This window comes from Ambystoma mexicanum, chromosome 2q, assembly GCF_040938575.1.
Source record: "Ambystoma mexicanum isolate Mex_15411 chromosome 2q, UKY_AmexF1_1, whole genome shotgun sequence".
Classification (NCBI taxonomy): Eukaryota; Metazoa; Chordata; class Amphibia; order Caudata; family Ambystomatidae; genus Ambystoma; species Ambystoma mexicanum.
The window spans coordinates 1,424,914,523-1,424,940,074 of record NC_090924.1 but is presented as its reverse complement, the minus strand read 5'-3'; the positions used below and the strand labels follow the sequence as shown (position 1 = coordinate 1,424,940,074).

General features: G+C 46.7%; 1 protein-coding gene across 1 annotated transcript in view; it reads right to left on the bottom strand.

Moving 5' to 3' along the window:
- Window positions 1–25,552, bottom strand: part of LOC138568862 (exocyst complex component 1-like) — a 1,144,699-nt gene that overhangs the window by 938,928 nt on the left and 180,219 nt on the right. Inside the window, exon 3 of the mRNA XM_069646643.1 lies at window positions 3,222–3,349. Coding sequence (XP_069502744.1) covers window positions 3,222–3,349 — 128 coding nt within the window. The remainder of the gene's footprint in view (window positions 1–3,221; window positions 3,350–25,552) is intronic.

Here is a 25,552-nt window from a genome sequence, read left to right as displayed (position 1 = left end):
GACTACACATTTTCTAAAATCTCTTACTTTATAGCTTGAATCACAACGTCTTGATACTGTTCACCACTGTTATTTAATTCCATGAGACATTTTATGTACGAGCATTCAAAAACTTGTAAGCTATGGCAACTCGTAAATGTGAGTACTGTTTTCCTGCTCAGTATGACTGTACCCAGGAAGAGGCGTATTATAATGTATCAGCCCCTGTTACAGTGTCTTGACACTGTTCACCACTGTAATTATTTATTCACATCATGAGATGCTTTGTGCACCAGGAATAGGCAACAGAAATAAGTAAGCCATGTTAATCTCTGTTCTGGGTGACTGCATCCATCAAAGAGCTTCCACAAAAGCGATAGCAATGCCATATGACATTCATTAATCCCCTCCCGTATTCTCTATTATGACAGGAAGTGCGGGCGCAAGACGTCCGCAATGTCATTGCGTCTTCCCACGTGTGATGGCGTGATGTCACTCGGTAACCAAGGGATACCTAACAAACACGGATCAGCACTCTCACGCGAGACAGCACCATTTACTTGAGCTTCTGAGCAGTACACTGTGGTAAATTCTCTATCAATATTTGCACACATTATATGTACTAAACCCCCAGTTGAATTCGACATTGAATACACTATTTTTCATAGATCAGGGACTCTCATGGTACCATAGCGAGATTATACAACAACAGCCCAGGTAGGGGCAGTGAGCCACCATTTGCATTCCAATCCATCTAAATTATGGATTAGCAATCTTCTTATTTTATGTTCTTTACAGGTGCATTGATAGGCATCGCACAACAGGTTATTCGATATATCGATGAAGTTATATCTGACTGTTTAAATGATGTGCATAGTTTGCAAGGAGACTAAATATCTCTATTTTTCATTCTTTCTAATAACAGTGTTCAGCCCCCGACGATGGAATGATATTCCGAAATGCATTGGCACACCATTGAACACTGAGAAGATTGTCATTGCCTCTCACGAAATGAGAATTAAAAGGGCATTTGGCCATTTTACAAAATGTTAATCCATGAATTTCTTCAGACCATTATTAATCTACAACATTAGCAGATCAAAGTTGCAGCTTATGTATATAGAGCATTACGAGAGCACCCGGCCAATTGACTGTAGCGCTCACTTTTTCTTTCTATAGTTGCTGATCCTTGTATCATAGGATTCTCTCTGCTGAGTAGCTCCATATAATGAATTGAATTTTGAAAACTATGTAGAATACATTTTCAAATTGGCTGTGCCCACCTCACTCAACACTGGATCTACAGTAACAATCCAAACAATTATTATTATCATTATTATTTCAATTGCCTGCCCAGTGAAAACAGTGAGCACTCCATCAGCTGCAGCAAGCACTTGAGTATGTGCCCCTGGGATTGCTTTGTCGATACAGTGCCTCAGCCGCACATGCCCGATGGGTTTTTTAAGGTATGGGGCATTTTGTATCCCCAGCCATTCATGACCCATGGGGCTTGCAGACTTTGGAACTGCAGGCCCAATAGTGTATAAGGGCACTCCTGTGTCTCCCCGAGCATTGCAAGGGTCTGGGGTACAAGTTGGACGCGCCATGGCTCCACTGCGTACGTCAACTGAATATGTCACGAACAAGCAAGGGAGAGGTACTTGACTGGCACCTCTGCTTGCTTCATGTTTCCTTTGTGCTGGGTGTGCGAGAGCTGTGGACCTGCGGCTCTGGTGCAAGTCCTGATGTGTCATAAAGGTAAATAAACAAACCTTTGTGCATGTACAAGCACGTATGTGTGCATGCATGCATGCAAGGATTATGTCTGTGTAAGTGCACGTCAATGAAAGTGTGGTGTGTACGTTGTAGTGTATCGATGTGAGGGTGAATGAGAGAGCAGTTTGTAGGTTGTTTGAAGTGTCTGGGCCCATGTGCAATGTGGGCTGTAAAGTGTGGGTCCTCATATGAATCAGAGAACGAGAGTGCAGTGAGAATATGTTTGCTGCGTATGGATGCACATGTGAATGAAGGAATTAGATTGCAGCGGGATTGTTGTAGTTTATGGGTTTGTGTGAGAAAGAGAGTGTAAGAGTGCTGTGTAAATGTTTATGGATGTGCAGGAGCGAGGGAGGAGAACCATTGTAGGTTGGGTTGTGGGAGAATCAGTAGGTCCCACAAATGTAAGAGCAGGTTTTCTTACAGTGGCATAGTATTTTATCAGCATTATGGGTAAAGCCAACATGATGGGATAAGTGTTCTTGAATGTGGCACTGGCCTAGATTGGTTCAGTCACAATGGTCATGTTTTCCTATGGTAGCATAGCATTTTTACAGGGAATATCAGCAAAGCTAACATGTTGAGTGTACCGATGTGGGCATTCTGAACTAAACTAGTGCTGCCAGTCTGAACATGTTTTCTTACAGTAATGGACATACAATTTGTGCTGTATTGTAGCCAATTTGTTGAGTATTCTTCAGTGGGGATACTGGCCTACATTAGTACTGCCAATATGAGCATATTTTATTACAGTGGTGGACATACCATTTTACTGGCATTACGGGCAAAGCAACACAATGAGTATTCTTTTGTGTGGAAACTGGCCTACATTGTTGCAATCAGTATAGACATGTTTTCTTATAGTGGCATTGCATTTTTACTGGCACTGTGGGCAAAGCCAACATGAGCATATTCTTAAATGGTGATTTTGGACTATATTGGAACTGCCAGCAAGGACATGCTTTCTTATGGTATCACAATTCCACTATGGGCAAAACAGAAATGATGTCATTCTTACCTGGGGATACTGGCATTTATTGGCACATCCTGCATGAAATTATGTTTTTACTCTGGCAGAATACTGGTATATGAATGTGGGGAAAGGCATCATGAAAATTCCTTTCCTTAGGAAAATGCTCCTGTGCCCTATTGATGACCTGGCATCTGTTGGGTTTTTTCGTGTGTTCAAAAAAACGGATCGTAAACTGTGTTGTTTTTACACCATTTTTTCACAGGAGTTCAGTAAAATGCATAATTTTAGCTAATTGTTTTAAAAAACGTCACTAGGGAGAACTCGCCTGAATCGCAGACGGTTAGTTGGGGGCCTCTCGCACATATTCATGGGATATGTTCACAATCATCTAATGAAAACATTTAGCAGCCATCATAATTCCAAGCCAGATACATTTTTGACTGGATAATAATAATTGCATGTTTATGTACACAGCTACAGGAAGGCTTCTTACCTGAATGGCATCCTTGCCATCTACAAGTCTCAGGTCGTACAGAAACCAGGTCTCATTGCGCTTGTATTGGTCTCGATCCACTTTCTTAAGCTTGACCAGTGTCAGATTAAGGGGCCGGTATGCAGACACTGTGGAAGGTGCGAGAACATAAACATTGCTGTGAAAGCTATTACATTATGTGGACGTCATGAAACCTCTTTCCAAAGACCACATAGTTGGTTCTGCAACTCCTTTTTTATTCCAATACTTAGGGCCTCATTACACGGTAGGCAGTGGACCAAGGTGCTATTAGCACCTTGGTCCATGCCGGTAAAATACCGGCACCGCCTTGGAGGAAAGGGGAATTACCGCCCTATTCCAAGGTTGGCGGGGCGGTAATTCCCCCTTCCCCCATTGCCCTTCCCCATTCCCATTTTTGCCCCATAGGGCATAATGGGAATGGGGAAGGTGCTAATTACGGTACCGCAAATTGCGGTACCGTAATTAGCACCCTGGTCCCTTTGCGGGTTGGTTTTTAACGCCTGCTAAAAAGCAGGCGTTAAAGTACCAACCCGCAAAGGGACCTCGTAACCAGGCGGTAAGGGTTAACGGTCACCATTACCGGTGACCGTTAACCCTTACCGCCGTCCGTGTATGAGGCCCTAAGTCTCTGCCAGCACATATTGCAAAGCAAGTTCAGAGAGCGACCACATCCCATCAAAGGCATTCAAGATGTACGCCAGCACAAAGCCAAACGTGGATGGTCAGCTTGCGGGGGGGAAAGCAAAAAGTGATCCTCCGCTGGAGGTAGGATAGGAATCAGTGGGGTGGGTGGAGTTATGCCAATCCCGTTTACATGGTTAACTATAGAAGACAGGAAGCAGCAAGAGGAAAAATGACACACAATTGACCTTCCCCCCGGAAGCGAATAACTTAATTCCATAGTGCCCTCCTGTTACTCGTCAGCTCTATTCTATGCATAACACAGCACAACATATCTTAATCGCCAAGAGTGAACTATCACACGGCAATAGCTAGAGGTGAGTGCAAATGTTGCACCCTGAGAGTGGCCATTTGGTAAATGCTCTTGACAAGAAATTAATGTGTTACTTCACAAAGGCAACTCAGCCAGCATTTGCAGTGGCATCAGAAGCACAAGAGACAAGGTTACCTTTGTAAAAAGACACAAAAACAGGCACTAATGAAAAACAAATTTAAAAAAGCAATTATAACACCCCATTGGAAGAGTCCGACATGCGGTCAATATGGAGGGACAGAAGATCAAGTTCCTTACCCATGGTAACATTCTATCGACTGGATGTTCCTCCCACGTAATCCTTATCTGTGATATTCCCATATCCCGCTTGCTGCTTTGGAATTTTGATTCAGTAGAGGACGCTGCACGTCTATGCCTGTCGAGTCGATGTCCCTAGGAGGCTTCAGTCTCGACAACAACGTCATCACGCGTATAAGTAGTCACGCGCAGTGTCCGTTTCTCAGCTCGGTTTTGAAGTGTTAGACATTGTCAAGGATGAGACGGTTACTACCGATGAGAGAGCGCAGACTGCAATGCAAGGGAAGTTTTGCTGCAGGGAAGGATGGGATGGGCGATAAGGAATAAGTCGGAGGAACATCCAGTCGAAAGAACGTTACCATGGGTAAGTAACTTGTCCTTCGAATGGATAGTGTCCTTCCACGTATTCCTTATCTTTGATAAACTCCCAAAGCAGTAATGTATATAGGAGGAGGGAGTAAAAATGTAATTCTTTAAGTATGCACAGAACGCAATACTGCCTTCCCAAATTTAGTTTCTTGGCTAGTGGAGGAATCCAAGCTATAGAAGCTTGTAATGGTGTGTGCAGACGACCATGTGGCAGCTGCGCAAATGTCTTTTACTGGAACTCACCTTTGAAGAGCTGACAAAGTTGCGATACCCCTGGTTGAATGAGCCCTCAGATGCTCCGGAGGGTCTTTACCTGACAATTTGTAACATTCCACAATAGTGGAAATGATCCATCTAGAAATGGTTTGCTTGGTGATGGCTAGGCCCAGTTTAGGACCTGTGTATCCCCCAAACAATTGGTCAGTCTGTCTTAGTTTTGCTAGTCTGCTAATATAGAAACTCAAAGTACGCTTTGAGTCAAGTCTGTGTAACCTTTCTTCCTCTTTGCCCGGATGGGGAGGAAGGTAGAAGGAAAGCAAGGTTATTTTTTGGTTGATATGAAATTCCGAAACAACCTTTGGGAGGAAATTAGGCTTCACTTGTAGGACGACTTTATCCTTATGAAAGACAGTGTGGGGAGGTTTGCGGATAAGGCCTGCAACTCACTCACCTGCCACCAAAAAGACAGTATTGAGGGTAAGAAATCTCAGCGGACATGAATGAAGGGGTTCAAAAGGAGTACCCATTAGACATTTTAAGACTAAATTTAGGTCCCACAGGGGAACTTGAAAAAGAGTTGGGGGTAAACATTGGTCACTCCCATCAAAAATTGAATTACCAAGGGCATTTTAAAATATGAGGGATCCTCAGCTGTGCGCTTGAAGATGGACAGCGCTGCTAGGTAACCCTTAATTGTGCCAACCTAGAGTCCTTGATTTGCTAAGTGCAAAAGGAAAGATAACATCATTGGTGTATTACCTGAAAAAGAGTCAACATTCTTGTCCTTACACCAGCTGCAGAACTTGTTCCAAGGCAGCGGTATAAGGATTTGATTGCTGGCATTCTGGCCAAAAGCAACACCTCCATTACGTCATCCGGGAGGTCCCAATCTTTCTACCTCAGCCTTTCAGAAACCGTGCGTGAAGGCTGAGAGTCCTGATATCCGGTTGGAGAACCTGACCCTTGTCTCGCAAGAGTAGATCCTCCCTTTGTGGAAGATGAAGTGGAGGATAGATGGACATGTCTAGAAGGTCAGGGTACCACATTTTCCTGGTCCAATTAGGGTCATGGTTTTCCTGAACCTCCTCAACGTCCTTATTACATGAGGAATGGCAGGGACTGGAGGAAACATGTAGAGGAGTGGAAATTCCCAGTCCACCACAAACGTGTCCCCTAGAGCTCCTCTCGGGGGGAAAATCCCTTGACCAGAATAGTTTGCTCTTCCTGTTGAAACTGGTCGTGAACAGGTCCACTTGAGGGGTTCCCCAAAGGGCGAAGATCTCTAGAAGGACTAGAAGGACATCCTGAGCTAGTTCCCACTCGTGGGAAACTGTGCTCTGCCTGCTCAGAGCGTCCGCCTCTGTGTTCTTCTCTTCGGCTAGGTGAACTGCTCACAGAGAGATTCCTTCTTGTATTGCCCAGAACCAGAGCTGCATTGCCTCTCTGCACAGTGGTAGTGACCCTATACCTCCTCTTTTGTTGAGGTAGTACATGGCCATTGTGTTGTCTTTCATTATCAGGACATTCTTTCCCCGTACAGAGGGTAGCAAGGACTTCAGCTCCAGTCTGATTGCCCTTAGCTCTAAAAGGTTGATATGTAGTTTGGACTCCAATGGAGACCAACGACGGCTGATGGTCAAATCGTTGGTATTGGCTCCCCACCCCGTGAGTGAGGCATCCTTCACTACGGTTATCTCCGGCCATGGTTGACAAAAAGGTTCTCCTTTCAATATGTTTTCCCGACAGGCCCACCACTGAAGGTCCAGTGAGACTCTGTTTGGGATTTGCAAAAGATCGGACATCCTTCCTGAGAACTGTGACCAGTGGGTCCTGAGAGCCCATTGAAGAGATGTCATTCTCAGGCGAGCCTGTGGCACCAGAAAAATGCAGGATGCCATCAGGCCGAGCAAACTCAGAAAGTTGAAGACTGGGAGATGTTGGCCATTCTGGAATTTTGTCACCATCTGTAGAATGTCTTGAGCCATCACCTCTGGTGGCGAGGCTTTTCCCAGGGATGCATCCAGGACTGCTCCGATAAATTGGAGTCTTTGTGGTGGTATTATGTGGGACTTCTTGAAGTTGAGTGCGGAGCCCAGCCTGTGGAGGGAGTGGCAGGTATGGTTTAGATGTTGCAGGGCTTGTCCCGGGAAACTGGCCCTGATCAATCAATCTTCGAGGTAGTAGTAGACGTGAATCCACCCCTCTCCTGAGACTCGCTGCCACAACTGCCATTAGCTTGGTGAAAACCCTCGGGGCAGAGGTTAGCCCGAATGGCAGAACCCGAAACTGATAGTGAGAGTTGCCAATGGCGAACCTCAGGTACTTTCTGTGCTTTTGATGGATTGGCACATGAAAGTAAGCATCCTGAAGGTCCAGAGATACCAACCAATCCTGAAGCTGGAGGGCCTAAAGGATCTGAGAAAGGATAACCATCTTGAACTTGTCCTTCCTGAGGAATTTGTTCAATTCTCATACGTCTAAGATGGATCTCAATCCTCCGTCCTTTTTCGAAATTAGAAAATAAGAAAATAAGGGGAGTACCAACCCTTGTTCCTCTCCGCTACAGGTACCGGTTCTATGGCAGCTTTCTCCAGCAGGTCTAGAATCTCCTGCATAAGAAGCAGGTCTGGAAACTTCAAAGAGTTGTTCTCCAATGCCCACAAATCTAAGTAATAGTCTGCCATTCTGTCAGATGTTGAGTTAACCTGCCTCCTAATGCTGTCTTGTGATATGAGACCTCAGAGAGGTTTTGAGATGGCTGATGCAGAGGCTGAGGGTAAGGTAGCCTCTGCTGCTGCGGCTTTAGTACCTCTGCCCCGTCCACCACAGGGAAATCGTCTCTGGCCTCTTTGAACAGGCTGTCCTCTGCCTTTTCCGAATGCAGAATAATAGCGAAAGGACTGGCCCCTCCAGGGCACACTTGTGGGGCGGTTCAGAGTTTGTCTTATTGCAGCTCCAAGGGATTTGGCCACCGTTTTCAACTTTTCCAAACTGTCATCAGCTTTCTTACCAAATAGATAAGTGCCGTCGAAAGGGCACAATCAGAAGTCTGGACTGTACGTCAGGAGCAAATCCAGACTTCTGCAACCACGCAAATCTGCAGATTGTCGTACTAGTCGCCTTGGCTATGCTGATGCTGTCAACAGAGTCGAGACCTTTCTGGAGGGACTCACACATAGCGTCCCTTCCATCCATGATAATGTTCAAGAAACCATCTCCCTCCTCCACTTCAGGGAGACGATCAGCCGCCATTGAAAGAAACACTCCCAAAGGGTGTGGCTAAATCTTGCCAGCGTACATGTGGCATTAGCAGACTTTAGGGCCATGCTGCATGCCGAGAAACCTTTCTTGGCCATGGCATCCAAGGTTTTAGCATCACGATCCTGCGGGATTGTCGGGTATGCAGTCTGTTTACCTGATGAAGTTGCAGCTTGAACAACTATGCTTTCTGGGGTCGGGTTTTGACAAGTGTAGGGGATCTGCAGCTGATGCCCTATATTCTGCTGTCAGTCTTTTGCTGGCGGCAGGGATCGCCTACAGCGTTTCCCAGTTTGTAGACACCTTCTTTTGTAAGGCCTTGTGAAAGGGGATGATAGTATCTTCTTGTGGTCCTTTATCAAGTATGTCGGTGAGGTCATCTTGCTCGTATACACGTGTGGGCCTAGACCACCCCATATATTCCATCACCCTGTTCATAGGTGTCCTGTAATTACTGTCTGCATGATCCCCTGGTTCAGGCTTATTGAAATCAACCTCTGGGGAAGTATCAATCCTGCTTGCTTCCTGTAAGGACTCTTGCATGTCTTTAAATCTGGCCTCTTCTGAGATCAATTCTTCAGATATGGAAGGCCTCATACACTTCAGACCAAAGGGTCTTTCTGCATCAGAATCCTCTCCCTCCTCATAAATTGAGGATAAGGTTTTAAAATAATCTGAGCGGGACAGAGGAATGTAGCTCTTTTCCAATGACAAAGGGGCAATAGCAGTCACTACAGGTGGAGAAATACTAGTAATTGTCGACGTGGACATCATTGGCCTCGATGGATTCGTGGTTGGCCTCAAGGTCATTGATAGAATCGACTGGCGTTGAGGGGGTCGATGTTCTAGGCGTCGATGACCTCTCCTTTGACAGAGTCGCAGAGGGCGTCGATGACGCAGTCTTCGGCTTCGACATGTGAGTCGATTGTGATGACGTTTTGTGCATCACAGAGGCTTTATCTGGAGTCAAGGGTTTTTCACGCTCTCGAGGAGTTTGTTTTGCCGAGGTAGAAGACTCAGAGCTCTTATGTTTAAGTTTTTCTCCTGGTGCGTCGCCTCTAGGTGTCTCTGAGGAGGGCAAGGCCGCATTCTCAAACACCTTCAGCATTTTTTTACGGAAATTCTCCTACTGAGCCGGGGAGCTGTGCTTAGAGGGACATGTAACTCTCTCCGGTGAACTGGAGGATGAGGTGGAAGGCGATCTATGATGCCTTTTTTTACTCTGCCTTGAAGCGGATGAATGATGCGATCCGCTACGAGATCGTGAATGAGCGTTTATTACGTCGAGGAAACGATGTTCTCAATTCGTCTGAGGTACGTTTAGTAGGGGTAATGGATTTTTGTGTCTTACCTCTCACCAACTTCCCTCTGCGCTCTCTTAAGGCGTTTGCCATCATCGATAAACACTGTTCACATTCTGAACATGGATGTTCTGTCCCGATGCATCACAGACTGACCCTATGTGGGTCTGTCAATGACATCTTTGCCCCACAATCTCAGCAATTTTTAAAGCCAGATCTGGCCGTAGATGGGGCCAATGAAGAGGCTATCTTGAACGATGGATTGAAGGATTTTAGACGAAAAAACTCGAAGTTCTTCAATTTCTTCACAGAACCGAGCGTTATGTTCCCAAAGCTCATAAAGCACGGAAAAATGGAACTGAACAACGGACTACTTATACCCATGATGATGTTTTTGTCGAGACAGAAGCCTCCGAGGGACATAGACTCAATAGGCATCGACGTGCAGTCCCCTCTACTAAAAACATTTTTTCTGAAATGTATGGAATATCAAAGATAAGCAATACGTGGGAGGACACAATCCATTTGATAGTTTTCCTTTTGAGGTCAGTTAATTTTACAGCCAAAAAAGAATTAGCCATTAATAAATGCATTTCATGTTATGTGAAAATAAAGTGTTTCCCTCCATGCTGTGTTCGTTAAAGGCAACAGCCCATTTTAAAATTCTTCGCATTTCAGATGAATAAGAAGAGTTTGTTTTGTTTTCTAATTATGGACTCACCACTTGTCTCTTTGTGCCTCCCCATGCCAAGAAGGAGATGGCAACACTGTGATGTGGCATGGGGAAGAGCGCAGCTCTTAAAGGCAATGTTACACCAGTGGAGACTATTGTGGGGCCGGCTCTGACCAAACAGCCGGCCTCACAGGTGCTGGGAGTGCCAGCACCCTCTTGGGTTTGCCAGCGTGACCCCGATTTACAGTGGTTTCAGGGCGGGACCCTGTTAGGCCACAGGGACACGGCCTGGGTGCCATGGGCACCCTGGATGCTGGTAGAATCCTACATAGTGGGTGCCTGGGCTGGACCGAGGGCACCAGGCTGATCTGGGGGGCCCAGACCAGCAGGGACCATCAGGACTGTGATCATACAGTGTGCGCCTCCAGGCCCAAAGTGAGAGATGGAGACAACAGATCCATTCTTGGAGTCTGCAGCCGTTCTGAGGCACGTATCTGCAGTTCCTCCTTTTATTAGCTTGGGCTATGACACAGTCATGGCCCATCTTAAAAGGGCAATACACTTGGGAGAGTTACACATAACAGAGAGTAGGAGAGCAATCTACATATCACAAGGAGCCTCTTGTGAGTGTCAGCATTGCAGAAGATTGATGACCAATGTACACGTAAGGACTGTGTTTGGTGTACAATGCTCTGTGGCAAGTGGGAGAGCCAGGGAGATCGGTTGGTCACTCCTCCATGGTCGCTCCCCATGACTGAGCGTGGGCCCTGACAAGGGGGAGTTTACAGCATTGCAAGAGTGGGGGGGTTGCAAGAAAAATGTCTTGCTACTTTTCCCCAAAAATGCAGTGCGCGCGATTCCATACATGGTCTCAATTGCAACCCAGCAATCAACTTTCTTGGTAACATTAGTGGCAAATGCCTTTTTAACACATACACAAAAGAAGAAAAACTGCAGGACCATTACAGATGCAGGAAACTCATCTATTAGAGCTCTGTCCAGGCTCTGTGGGGCAAAATACATGTACACCTCAAAATGTGAATATGCATTGCACCAACAGAAGTGACTTCACATAAACAGACATTGCAAGGAGCATCATCAGTCTTTGATACTTGGAGGCGCCATGGAAGTGACTTTAGAATAAGTTGCCATTAGTAAGCCAAGTGGCAAATATCTTTGTGGTGCAAAATACCTAATTTGCACTATTATTACATATGGAGCAACTTATAGTCATTAGGCTTTTATTTTATAACATAAACTAGGAAGTAAATCACTTACAGAGCTGCAGACAGCAGAGAGTGCGATTAAATTATTTTCCCAGGATCACACACTTTGGTTAAATGGTGAAACCGGGTTTAAGCATCTGTACACATCTTCCCAGGTTTCGTTGATCAAATATTTATTAAGGTTTTGCTTGCACTTCATGTGCTTAAATAATACTTTATAGCAATGCCTTGGAAGCTAACCACATTACATAATAAACTGGCCTTTCATAATAAACCAACTATACACTATACACATCGTTATAGAAATATGTTGAGCAATAAGAGTATGGCTTTCATTTTATTCTCCCCATCCTGCATGCAAATTCACAATAGTATCATGCAGATTAATGTGAGCCTATCAAATCCCCTTTGGGTTTTAAAGCCATAGTCATGATTTTATAAAGCATGAAGCATTATGCACCCTTCTCACCCTCATTTACATTTCTTAAGGGGCAAATTTCCTTGCTTATAGTCCCTCCTGCCTCCCATCAACGTCCAATAGCTCCCATTCTAATGCTCTGTGACAGCACAATGAAGGTGCTGAGCAGGAACACACACCAAGCTCCGCACCCTCATTGTCCGGCCAGCGGGACACCTTTCCTGTTCCGCACCTTATTAGGGTGCCAAAGGGGAGTGGTCTCCCACTGCCAAAGGTCCCAGTCTGGCTCTGAAAGAGCCACTGCGGAGGGGAGCAAACTGCCCCTGTACCACCCCGCTCAGTATGATGGAATGAGGTGTCGTGCGGTAGCTCCAGACAATTTCCTTTACCACCTCAGACCACTCTAAACCAGAACAAAGCGCCAACTGTATTCCTCCTTTAATAAACTTGTTAGCCCTTTCCACTAAACCATTTGCCCTTGGATGGTACAATGCGGTGCGTAAATGTTTAATGACAAAACGCCCTAAGAACTCCTTCATCTTGTCTGAGCAGAACTGCACTTCATTATCTGTGATTATCTCAGTGGGAAAACCTTCCCTATAAAAAACTTCCTCGACAAATGCAACCATTTCATTGGTAGTGGCCTCCCTTAAAGCTTTCCATTCTAGCCGTTTAGAGTGATATTCTACTAACACCACCATAAACTTAAACCCATCACCCAGTCCTTGAATGGGACCAATTATGTCTACTGCAAGTTACTTCCACGGTTCTCTGGGAACCTGAACAGGACTAAGGGTAGCCTCCCTGACCATCTTTCCTTTATCTGCTCTCTCACATTCTTTGCACCCACAAACTCTCTTCTCTACATCACTGTCCATACAGGGCCACCAATAGGATTGTCTCAATAGTCTTTTGGTGCAACTCATGTCCATGTGCCCATGGTGAGCTAAGTTAACCAAACAGGGTCTAATGCTCGAAGGAGGGACAATCTTGGAGCCCCTTCTCAATTTCACCCCATCTTCACACAGACTTAATTTGACCTCATAGTAGCGATCAAAACTCCTATCTAACACTTCACTGTTGGGCCATCCACCCCTTGTCCATTCCTTCCCTCTAGATAACATTGTGTCTCCTAGATCTGCTTCGAGCCATTCATCTCTGCTTACAGCACATGCTACCACATCTGAAATGGTCATGTCCTCCTCATTGACCATTCCTTAAAAATCGTCAGTATTTTCTACTGGAAGCCTGGATAAACAGTCAGCCACCACATTATCTCTGCCAGGTATATAACTCAACTTGAAATTATAGCCCTGTAAACCTACCATACATCTGGAAATCCTTGGAGAGCCTTTGGCCCAATCATTGCTACTCCAAAGCTGTACCAATGGCTTGTGATCAGATTTTACTTGGAACTCCTGTCCCCAAAGAAAAAATTTGAAATGTCAGATGGCCCAGTAAACCGCTAAAGCATCTCTCTCTTATTCTCTCAGCTCATCTCAAGGGCCTGGAGGCAAATGCTATTATATGTGCTTCCTTTCCTGAATCTATTTGACATAGTGAGGCCCCCAAACCTGATAAACTAGCATCCATCATGAGTATTGTCTTCCTCCTACTCACAAAACCACCTAATTAGGGAGCTTTTGATATATCTTCTTTTATGGCTGTGAAGGCTACCTGACAATCTTCAGACCATTTGAAATGTATCCCTTTCTTCAATAAATTCCTTAAGGGTGAAGAAATGTTGGCGAATTTATCAACGAATTTGTGGTAGAATTCTGTCATCCCCCTGAAAGATCTAAGTTGATCTTTGTCAATCGGGGCAGGCACTTCACAAATATTCTCTACCAGACTGGTTTTTGGGGACACTCCTTGACCAGATACTTTGTGTCCTAGATATTCAACCTCCCTGACGCCAATTCTACATTTCTTTCTTTGTACAGTCAGTCCAGCTTCTCTCAATCTCTGTAGCACACGCCTCAACACACAATCATGTTCACTCTCAGAATCAGCATAAATCAGAATATCGTCCTGAAACACAGCAACCTTATCAAGACCCTTTAGTACTTCCTCCATAACTCTCTAAAAAACGGAGGCAGCGGATGCCAAGCCAAAGGGCATACTTAAATACTTGAAAGTCCCTTCAGGGGTGACGAAAGCTGTGACATGCTGACAGTTCTTAGATAGAGGCACTTGATGATATGCGGTAGATAAGTCAATCACCGAGAACCAGCAAGGTTCCCCTAGAGTAGCTAGTGTCTCAGATATAACAGGCAAAGAATGTCTTTCAATTAATATGTTCTTATTGGGATCTCTGAGGTCTACACAAAGTCTCAAATTTCCGTTGCTCTTGTTGACAAGTACTACTGGAGAAAGCCATTAGGTGCCCTCAATGCGCTCAATGACCTCTTTATTTCAGGGGAACTGGCCTCACTTTGTGCACCACAGGTTGCGCACTTCCTTTCAATTTGATGTCATGTTCAAAATTGTTCAGTTTTCCCAATTTTGAAGTGAAATTCCTTTTGACCATTTGTCCTCTATTTCTGCAATTGTTATCTGATCTACAGCACTCGCTTGAATGCGAACCCCCAATTTCCTTTGTTTGTCCCAACCTAGAAGTGATGCCCCCTTTTTATCCACTAATATCTCTGCTGAGCATTCCCTTCCCTTATATGACACATGGCCTTGAAATTCACCAATCAGTATAATGGTGGATTCTCCATATCCACGAACCTGAACTTTAGCGGGAACTAAAATCTCAGGATATTTGCCAAGAACATTTTTGAATGTGTCTTCAGAAATGATGGTCCAAGGAGATGCCGAATCTACTTTCATCTTAAGGTGGCGTCCATCAACTAAGAAGTCATCAACTGGTCCTTTAAATTCACCTGAAACAGCGTAGATGTGAAAGGTATGTTTTGTGTTCCTTTCTTGGACAGGTGGGCCTTCTAATACTCTGGCAGTGGGTTGGCTAGGTATTTGATTGTCCTGTTCTTTTTGCTCCACTGCGTTTATTGAAGATTCCTTGCACATCTTGGCGAAATGTCCTTTGCGCTTGCATTTGAAACAGTCCATAAATCTTGCTGGGCAAGTTGGAGAGTTGGCTGAGTGCTTGGGGTTGCCGCATCTGGAACACCTTTGGTTCCACCAGTCGTCTCTTCTGGAGGTTGATTTTTTTTGTTGTTATCGCACACAAGCTTTGTGCAATGTCTTGTGCAGCTTGTTTGTCTATTTTAATTTCCCTCATATATTGGGAGGTTTGTTCGATACTGTGGGTAAATTCTATGGCTTATTCCAAAGACACATCTTTTGCAAGTAGTTTTTCCTGCACTCTGAGGCTATTGGTGCATCGTACCAACTGGTCTCTAATGAGAGAGTCTGTCAAATAGCCAAAGTCACATGTGTGGCTTAAGGTCCTTAGTGATGCTACATAGGATTCTACAGATTCAGAGCTATCTTGGGTGCGTTGAAAAAATGTGTGTCTTTCCAACGTCACATTCTTCTTAGGTTCGAAATGTTCTTCAATTTTCTTGATGGCCACAAGGTATTCATCAGCATCGCCTGACCCTTCTTCAGCGCTAGGTGTAAGGCCATCAAAAACAATACGCCTCTTGGGACCCAAATTGTGGAGGAGTAGGGCTTTTCTTCTGGCAGAACTGTATCTGTCTCCCCCTATGGCCACAATGTAGTTCTCAAACATGTAAATCAATCTGTCCCATCTCACTGGGGGATGGCCTGGTTCAGTGAGAAAAGGTGCAGGAGGAGGGATTGCTGCAGCCATATTTGAAGTGTCGCACTGTGTGGAGCAACAAATTAGATTTGTAGTGAGAAGGATTCACTATTGTCTGAGAAGAGTGCCACAAAAAACTATTCAGAACGTACAGTTTCTGAGCTTCCAGGTGGAATGTATCGTTCCCTGGGGCCTTGTAACTTAATAATGTGACCTTTCCAGGCTACAACAATAAAAGGGAACGTTCTGATTGCAGATTGTTTTATGACATCACAATGAGAGGCTCCTGGGAAGGAACGGTGGCACCCTGCTCATTGTAAAAATGTATAAGCGGTTGCCTAGTAACCACAACCAGTTCGGAAAAGAAAACAAACAAAGCAAGCTTGCACGTCACGGATAAATGTCAGCCGGTTCTGCCCACACGTTACATGTTGACGTGGGAAAGTGAAAGTCCTTCCTTCACTGGCTGTGCACGAGCATACATTTAGAAATCAATAAGGTACACGAGTCATAGCTTGCAACAGATGGCTCCACCCTGCCCGTGTGACACCCCTCCTCTGACCTGTCACCGGGCGGGGGCCACAGTGTCTGCTGCCTAGATGAGCTCTGAGTGGCCGCTCCGAATTCCTTGGCCGCTCGAGCTCCTCGCTCAGCGATGTCCCTGAGCGACAGAAAGGCGGTGACTGGGGAGGCGCTCTCAGTGGGGCAGCGCAGCATGAGCGCGGCGCTCCGAGCTGCTTAGCCCCTCCGCACCACTCTCCAGAGTCGGGGAGGAGGGAGGCAGGGGAAGGCAGCGTCTTAAATACAGCAAAGCAACAAACGCGCGCATGTGCCTCCTTGTCAGCTTCATGCGTTGTCCTCGTCACCAGTGTTGGATGAAGATGACGCCAAGAAAAGGGTTTAAGGCATTTATTTAAGATTTATGGGAGCAGGCAGCGACACACCTGCAGGGCAGAGAAACACAACACCAACTGCCTGAGCTCGAGTGTGTTCGAGCTCAGAATGGAACCTAAACAACACACGCAATGTGGAATGTATAGACCTCATAAAGAACCATGAAGAAGAGGAAAAACAAACAGCATTAACATGCGTATAAACATAACACTTTCATTTTATTCTCCCCATCCTGCATGCAAATTCACAATAGTATCATGCAGATGTGAGCCTATCAAATCCCCTTTGGGTTTTAAAGCCATAGTCATGATTTTATAAAGCATGAAGCATTATGCACCCTTCTCACCCCATTCACATTTCTTAAGGGGCAAATGTCCCTGCTAATAGTCCCTCCTGCCTCCCATCCATGTCTAATGGCCCCCATTCTAATGCTCTGTGACAGCATAATGAAGGTGCTGAGCAGGAACCACCGAGCTCCGCACCCTCATTGTCCTGCAAGCGGGACACCTTTCCCGTTCCACACCTTGTTAGGGTGCTGAACGGGAGTGGTCTGCCACTGCCAAAGGTCCCAGGCTGGCTCTGAAAGAGCCATTGGGGAGGGAGGCAAACTGCCCCTGTTCCACCCCGCTCGGTAAGCCACTGGCCCTGACGTTATAAAAAAATAAAAATGGGTATCCGCCGATATGCATAGTACAGTGTACCGCTTATACTGGGTTGCTGAACAGCGTGGTTCTGACATACCCTGGGCATTCATGGCCTTCCAGTGTGGGCCGGAACCAATCGCCTGTACTCATCAGTCTAGCGCTTGCCTCAGTGCTGTCACTGCTCACCATTTTCCCCTCCTGCTGTGCACCTCTCTTTGCTGTCTGATAAAAAGACAGCCGAGAAGAAGACTTAAGGTAAGGGAATAGTTTCTTACCTGTAACTCCATTTCTCCAGCATTGGTATCTTTCATGGATTCACATGCTTAGAATATTCCCCGTCGTCAGACTGGGACTCCTCAGTACACATATATAGCCTTTTCCAAAGGAAAGCTTTCAACACTTTTGTGTCCTATCTACGTCCTTCTAGGACCCGCCTACGCATGCTCCGCAGGCCGTGCTAGTATAAGAGGCCCGCACCCGCGGCTCCCCTTCAGATTTCGGCCCCTCCAAAGTAAGAAGGGTTAAATTTATCACATACATTACATACGGGAGGTTGGCGGGCGCATGTGAATCCATGAAAGATACCAATGCTGGAGAAATGGAGTTACAGGTAAGAAACTATTCCCTTCTCCAGCATTGGATCTTTCATGGATTCACATGCTTAGAATAGATTGTATAGCAGTAACACTTGAGACGGCGGTGAGAATGTAATGTAACAATATATATCCTCACCCTACTACCGTGTGGGGCACTGACCATGCCGCAGCTTGGCATATGTCCGTCAGCGGAATTCCAGCCCATAACGCTGTTGAGGAGGACATCGACCTTGTAGAATGAGCTCTAGGATGTCCTTGCAGTGGCCTTCCGGCCTTAGTGACAAGAAGCAATCGTCGACGAGACCCATCTAGCCAATCCCTGTTTAGAGATTGCTTTTCCTCTCGTCGACGGACCATATGCGACAAACAGTTGCCGAGTAGCCCTGATGTCTTGTGTACGATGTAGGTAGAATTTCAGAGCCCTCTTAACGTCCAGGGTATGAAGAGTTTTTTCTGCTGCCGATGATGGAGTGGCGAAGAAAGTAGGCAGAACCACGGATGAGTGTTTGTGATATACCGTCGGAACCTTCGGGACGAACATAGGGTTAGTTGCCAGGACTACCTTGTCCTTAAAGAATCTTAGGTAGGGCGGGTCCACGACCAGCGCTTGTAGTTCCGAGATACGTCTGGCTGATGTGATAGCTATCAAGAATGCCAACTTCCACGAAATGAATTTTATATCGGACGTGGCCATAGGCTCGAAAGGCGGTTTCATCAAGCCTGCCAACACTGTGTTGAGGCTCCACGTCGGGGAAAAACGTTTCACCGGGGGAAAAGCTCGAAATAAACCCCACATGAAGTGTTTTACCAGTCTGTCACTGAATAGAGGAGACGACTGCCTCTTCCTTGTGAACCTCGAAATGGCTGCCAGGTGTACCTTTATCGATGAGGGGGACAATCCCTTTTTTGCCAAGAGGAGCAGGTAAGGTAGAACTTGTTCCGGCGTCACCAACAATGGTTGTAGGCCCCGTTGTCCTCTACACCATTCACAGAATCTCCGCCACTTATAGGAGTAAGATTTGTTAGTAGAAGGGGCTCTAGCCGCCTGTAGAATTTTTTGGCAATCCTCTGAAATGTCTAAAGCACCGAACTCCGAGAAGTCAGGAGCCAGGACGTAAGGTTGAGACTGTCCGGGTCGTGATGCCACACCGTGCCTCTGTCCCGGGATAGAAGGTACGGGACTTTCGGAAACGCTATGGGATGTTCCAGCGATAGATGGAGGAGGTCTGAGAACCACGGTTGCCTCGGCCAGTATGGTGTCACTAGAATCACCAGGCAATTGTATCTGCGTATCCACTGTATTGTTTTCCGTATGAGGGGAAACGGGGGAAAAGCATAGAGGAACATGTCCGTCCATGGGAAGGAGAACGCCTCCCCCACCGAACCCTCTTGGGGCCATCTGCTTGCAAATTGCTCGCATTTCTTGTTGTCTTTGGTCGCGAAGGCGTCCAGAGGGGGGTGACCCCATTTCTCGAACACTTTCCTCAAGTGACCCGTGTCCATTTCCCACTCGTGTATCTGGGCCATGCTTCTGCTGAGGGAGTCGGCTTGGCAGTTCCTCACTCCTGGAAGGTGATGAGCCACGAGGGAAATTTCGTGCTTCGATGCCCATTGCCATGTTTTCTGGGCTTCTATGGAAAGAGTCCTTGATAGTGTCCCTCCTTGTTTCCTCAGATAAAACATGGCTGTTGTATTGTCGGTCAGTATTCGCACTCGCGAACTCTTGATGTGTGGTAGGAACGCCTTCAAAGCCCATCGTACCGCTCTGAGTTCCAGTACGTTTATGTGTAGGAGTGCCTCTGTTGGAGACCAGCGACCTTGCGTTTGGAGAGCACCCATGTGCGCTCCCCATCCGGTTAGGGACGCATCCGTAACTATGGTGCTCTGAAACTCCGGCTCCTGTAGGGGCACACCGTTGTTCAGATTGTGGGAACTCTGCCACCACTGAAGGGTCCGACGTAGCTTGTCGTCGTCGATGGTTATCCTGTCCGACCACGATCCCTGAGCCTGTGTCCATCGGTCCGCGAGGAATTCTTGGACTGGCCTCATGAATAGTCGACAGTTTCTCACCAGATGGGCAGGATGCCATGGCCTCTAGGACCGAAACATACTTTCTCACTGAGATCCTGGTGTTTCGCCGTAGCCGGGCCGCTTGTTGAATGAGTCTTGAGGTCCTGTCGAGAGAAGGTTTCACCAGCCCTAACTGAGTCTCGAACTGTGCCCCCAAGAATACCAGCGTTCTCGATGGCCGCAGAGAGGATTTCTCGAAGTTTATGGCGAATCCTAGCCGTTGTAGAAGCTGCATGGTGGCTTGCAGACTTGTTTTGGTCGACGCTGGGGAGGATCCCCTTACCAGCCAGTCGTCGAGGTATGGGTGTACATGGTGGCTTTGCTTCCTTATCCAGGCAGCCACTGGAGCCAGGCATTTTGTGAACGTTCTCGGGGAGGTCTTGAGCCCGAAAGGAAGAACCGTGAATTGGTAGTGAGTTCGCCCTTTTACAAAACGTAGGAATTTCCTGTGTTTCAGACACATTGGAATATGGAAATACGCGTCCTGTAAATCCAGGGACGCCAGGAAATCTCCGTTTTGAACTGCGCGGATCACTTCCTGCAGAGTGAGCATCTTGAATTTCAGGCTCTTTAAAGACTTGTTGAGATCGCGTAAGTCTAGAATGGGACGCCATTTGCTGTTCGGCTTTTTTACGACGAAGTATCTTGAGTAGACTCCTTGATCTCTCTGTGATGTTGGAACTAATTCTATCACGCCCTTCGCTAACATGAGTGTAACCTCTTGTTGCAGTACCTTCATATGGGACTGAGCGGTGAACGCAGGTGGAATTTGCGAGGGGTTGTGTTTGAATTGCAGAGAGTGTCCGTTTCTTATAGTGTCTAACACCCATTGGTCCGTCGTTATCCTATCCCATTCGTCGACATATGCTGAAACTCTTCCCCCCAGAACGGTTTGTGGTATGTCACTGCTGATCTTTATTTTGCTTGTCTCTCGACGACGATGGGTATGATGGTCGTTTTCTGGAAGACTGGAAGTTTTGTCGACGGTTAGCCGATTGTGAGGCACGTCGGTATCCCTGGGAGGGGTAAGCCGATCTGGCAAAGGATCTGTCTCCAGAAGAGAATCTTGAATTACCTGAAGCCCCTCTAAAGGGACGAAAAGACTTGTACCTTCTGCCACTCTGGAGGGCACCCAATGAACGTGCCGTGTCCGAATCTTCTTTCATTCCTTTTAGGGCCTCGTGCACCTTCTCACCGAAAAGAAGGTCTCCCTCAAAGGGCATATCTAAGACCTTGTATTGCACTTCTGGCCTGAAGTAGGTACACTTAAGCCATGACTGTCGACGCAATACCACCCCATTGTTGACTTGCTTGAAGCCTGACTCAGCAAGATCCACCGCGATGTTTATTGCGTGATTTGAGGCTTCCTCACCCTCTCGGACCAGTAGCATCGCCGCCTTCCTCTGTTCTGCTGGAAGATGATCAAGCAGCGGAGCTAGTCTGTGCCACATCTCCCTATCGTATCTGGCCACAATTGCCAGAGAGTTTGCAGCCTTTACTGTGGTCGTTCCCACGGAGAGCACTTTCTTGCCAAAGGCATCTTGGCGTCTCGCTTCGTTCTCAGGAGGAGTCGTGCACTTGTGCTGTGCCTTTGCCTTCCTCGCTGCTGCTGCCGACACCACCGAGTCCGGTGTTGGTTGAGAGGATAAACACTTGGGGGTAGACTCTGGAGCCTTAAACTTTTTTTCTAGGCGTCCTTTCACTGCTGGTTCTGAGAATGGGTGTCTCATTGTCCGCAACCCCTCTTTCCATACATGGTCTAGTATCGGTATCGAGAACACCGACCTCCTTCTCTTGCCCATGTGGTCGAACAAAAAACAGTCCTTTTTCTGTTCTTCCTGGGATAGACCAAATTCTTTGCATGCCTTCTCCATCACAGAATGGAATGACGCAATGTCGTCCGGAGGGGACGGGTGAGCTGGGCTTCTGGGGTTTTCCAACTCCGCCTCTGACTCCCAGGTAGGATCCTTGGAGGGGGATAATGAGATATCCGACATGGCTCCCCTGTCAGACTCCGAATCTGGCCGCTCACCTTCCTCCTGTGCCAGTGTTGAGATTGGCGTGCGTGGGTGCGTCGGTTGACGGGACGGGTCCGGCTCGTCGACGGGTGACTGTGGCAGGCTTGCCTGGGGTAGTCGCTGGTCCAACGACCGTAACAAGGACTGAAGCGTGGACAGAATATCCAACGACAAAACCGATTGAGGATTGAGGAGAGGGGCAGATACCGGTGTAACGGATGCCCTCGTCAACGACTTGTCAGCCGCTCGTAGCCCTAGGTCTGTTGGGCCAGCAACTCTCTCGTTCTCGTCCTCCGAGGACAGCAACATAGCTTGTTCTTGTAGCAAAGCCTCCGGGGGGGTCGGGTCAAAGACTTCAGGCCTCCAGGCCTCCTGTAGGACCCCCGTCGACGAGGCCCTCGTCGACGCCATTGTCGACGGGACGGTGGATGCCCCCTGTGCAAGTGGCAGGGAGGCGGCCGATGACTGGACCGCCGTCGAAGACGTAGACTTCGCAGGTGGTTTTGGCGGTCCCGCCTTCTCCACACTGTGCCCGCTTTTACTCGACTCTCGACTCGTGGTCGATCTGTGATGATCGCCAGAGGAGGGTTTCCTTTCCTTCTCATGCTTTTTTGATGAGGATGATTTCTTTGCCACGGTGTCTCTAGTGGAGTGACTTCCAGACGACTCTTTCTCCGACGGTCTAGATTTCTTCGCCGGTGGTTCCGACGAGGCCGCGCGGCGTGATGTTTTCGCCGACTGTGTGGAGCCCACCTCCGAGGGGGGGTATGCCCCCGCTCCATCATTCAGCCATGCCACCAGGCGTCGGTTCCGGTCTTTGAGGGTTTTTTGAGAAAAACCCTTGCATATGTCGCAGGTATCCGCCGAATGGTGAGGGTGGAGGCAATATATGCAGTCCATATGTCCGTCCCCCTCGTAAACCTTTTTTAAGCCGCATGTCGCGCATGGACGAAACAGCGCTTTTCCTGACACAGAGGACATTATACTGTACTCGAAATCCAATAACGCGACCTAGTACAAAACAGTAAGACAACACGAGGAGATCCCACTACTTTGGAGACGGTTGAAATCTGAAGGGGAGCCGCGGGGGCGGGCCTCTTATACTAGCACGGCCTGCGGAGCATGCGTAGGCGGGTCCTAGAAGGACGTAGATAGGACACAAAAGTGTCGAAAGCTTTCCTTTGGAAAAGGCTATATATGTGTACCGAGGGGTCCCAGTCTGACGACGGGGAATATTCTAAGCATGTGAATCCATGAAAGATCCAATGCTGGAGAACTGTATGTGTTTTGTAATTGTGTGATATGTATGTATGATTGAATGTGTGTTTGAATGTAATGTTGTGTGTGTCTCAGAGTGTGTGTTTGTGTGAGTCCGAGTGTGTGTGCATGAGTGTCTAGGAATGGGAGTGTGTGCATGTGTTTGGATGGTTTGTTGCTGTAAATCCCTGGCAGAGGATAGGTTGGGTCAGCAGATTCATGTATCTGATTTACAGTGACCATTACTGGCAAATAGAGATTGTGGCAGCAGCCTCATTTAAGTCATGTACAGTGACTATTACTACAATTACTACAATATGTTTGTGGCTGCAGCCTCTTTAAGGGATTTACAGTGACCCCTGGTTCAATAATGGCATATATAGGTTGTGTCAGCAGCTTCTTGCAGGTGATTTACAGTGAGCATTTCTTGCAAAATGATATTGTGGCAGCAGCCTCATGCATGTGATTTACAGTGAGTAGTACTGACAAACATAGGCTGTTGCAGCAGCATCATGCAATAATGCATGTTGATGTACAGTGGCCATTACTGATGACATAGATAAGTTGTGGATGCAGTCTCATGCATAGGATGTATAGTGACCATTAACGGTATAGCTATGTTGTGGCCGCAGCATCAAGCATAGGATGTATAGTGACCATTAACGGTATAGCTATGTTGCGGCCGCAGCATCATGAAAATAGTATATAATGTTCTTGTGCAGTGTACTGCGGGTCCATGGTATTTACTGGATTTTCTCATGTGTTACTCTAGAGAACCAACTGTATACGATATGGCTTTTTACTTCATTTTACTCAGAAAATGTGCTGCAAAATGCATCATTTCAGCACACTATTTTAATAAATCATATCACGGGGAAAATCCTCTGAACCCTCTTAATTATTTTGGCCTTCCTCGTACGCTTAGTCGTTAAAGCTACTTGATTAAATATTTAGGTACGTCCACTGAAAATATTCAGCAGACATGACTGGCCATAAATCATGAAATTTACTGGATATTTTTCCTGTTTTCCTAGAGAACCAACTGTACATTCTAAAGCTTTTTACCCAAAAATTGTTCTGAAAAATGCATTATATCAATACATTATTTTAAGAAATTTTCTCAGTGGGATCCTCACCCATCAAGCCCCCCGTTAATTATTTTGGTCTCTCTCACTAAAATCGGTCACTCATGCAAAATTGAGCAAATATTTCACAACCCATGAGGGCTCACCCATGAACCACTTAGAATCCTGGGGCCCATGAAGGAACTATCAGCCCTCCCCCACCCGGGAACCAAAAACTGCCTTTGCCACTGACAATGCTGAATGAAATAGAAGCCTACAAAGTGAAGGCCGTGGGAGGCCCTTTGAACCCACGTCTCTCGTCAGGAAGCTACTAGGAAGCCGCTTGGGGACAATCTTCATCTACCTTGATTTAGACTGCCAGCCGAGAGCAGGTGATTAAAGGACAATATAATCTGAATATATCCTTCTGAAATTCATCGGTGTACATCTGAAAAGAAGGAGAGGAACTCTTTGTGTAATACACAGAGAAGGGAAGGACCATTGTGTACAGTGCAGGGTTGCATGGAACTCCATTTTCTGCAATCAGGAGAGAGTATCACAGGCATTTTCAAAGAATGGGTTTTCCTCACCTGGGATTGTATCACCCATCTTGATACCAGTCAGGGTTTGCTTTTTGTTTTGTTTTTTCTTAGGAGAAGTGAGGACTGCAAAATAACACAAGGACCAGGGATGCTTCAGAACAGAGATACTGTCCACCACTCTTTTCATTTGGTAGCTAGATGCAGGCTTTTGTTGGTCTCATACCCATGGTGGACTAACACAGAGTCTCTCCACATGGTCCGGTTCGGTTGTCACTGCTTGGTGTACCTCCTCTATCTTCTGTGTCTCATCCAGTAGCTGTAGGTAGCATTTATGATGGAGTTAGAAGAGTCCCCACCATTAACCTATGAACCACAAGCAATCTTTCTAACTTCATAGAGAAGTTCCCTCCCCTCACCTCTATAAAGGATTGGTAGCCTTCCTATCTCCTTATCTTTACTCTTCCCACTGCGTGGTCCTGCCTAGGAATCATCTGATCCGGTGAACCTTCTTTGGAGTCACCACCTCGTGATGTTACCACATCTTCTTTTTGCTGACCAACTCAATTTGATGTCCCAACCTCCTCCAAACTCAGACCCCCTCCTCCAGATGTGATTTCCTTCTCTAGCCTCTTGTCCCCTACTTGTTTCACAACCACCTCCTCCTCCTAATGTTACCACCTCATCCACACAGTCATCACCTCTTTCTCTTGACTTTACCACCTTCACCAAACGCTCCCTCCTTCCTCCTCAAGGTTCCATCTCACCCACTCGCCTGCAAT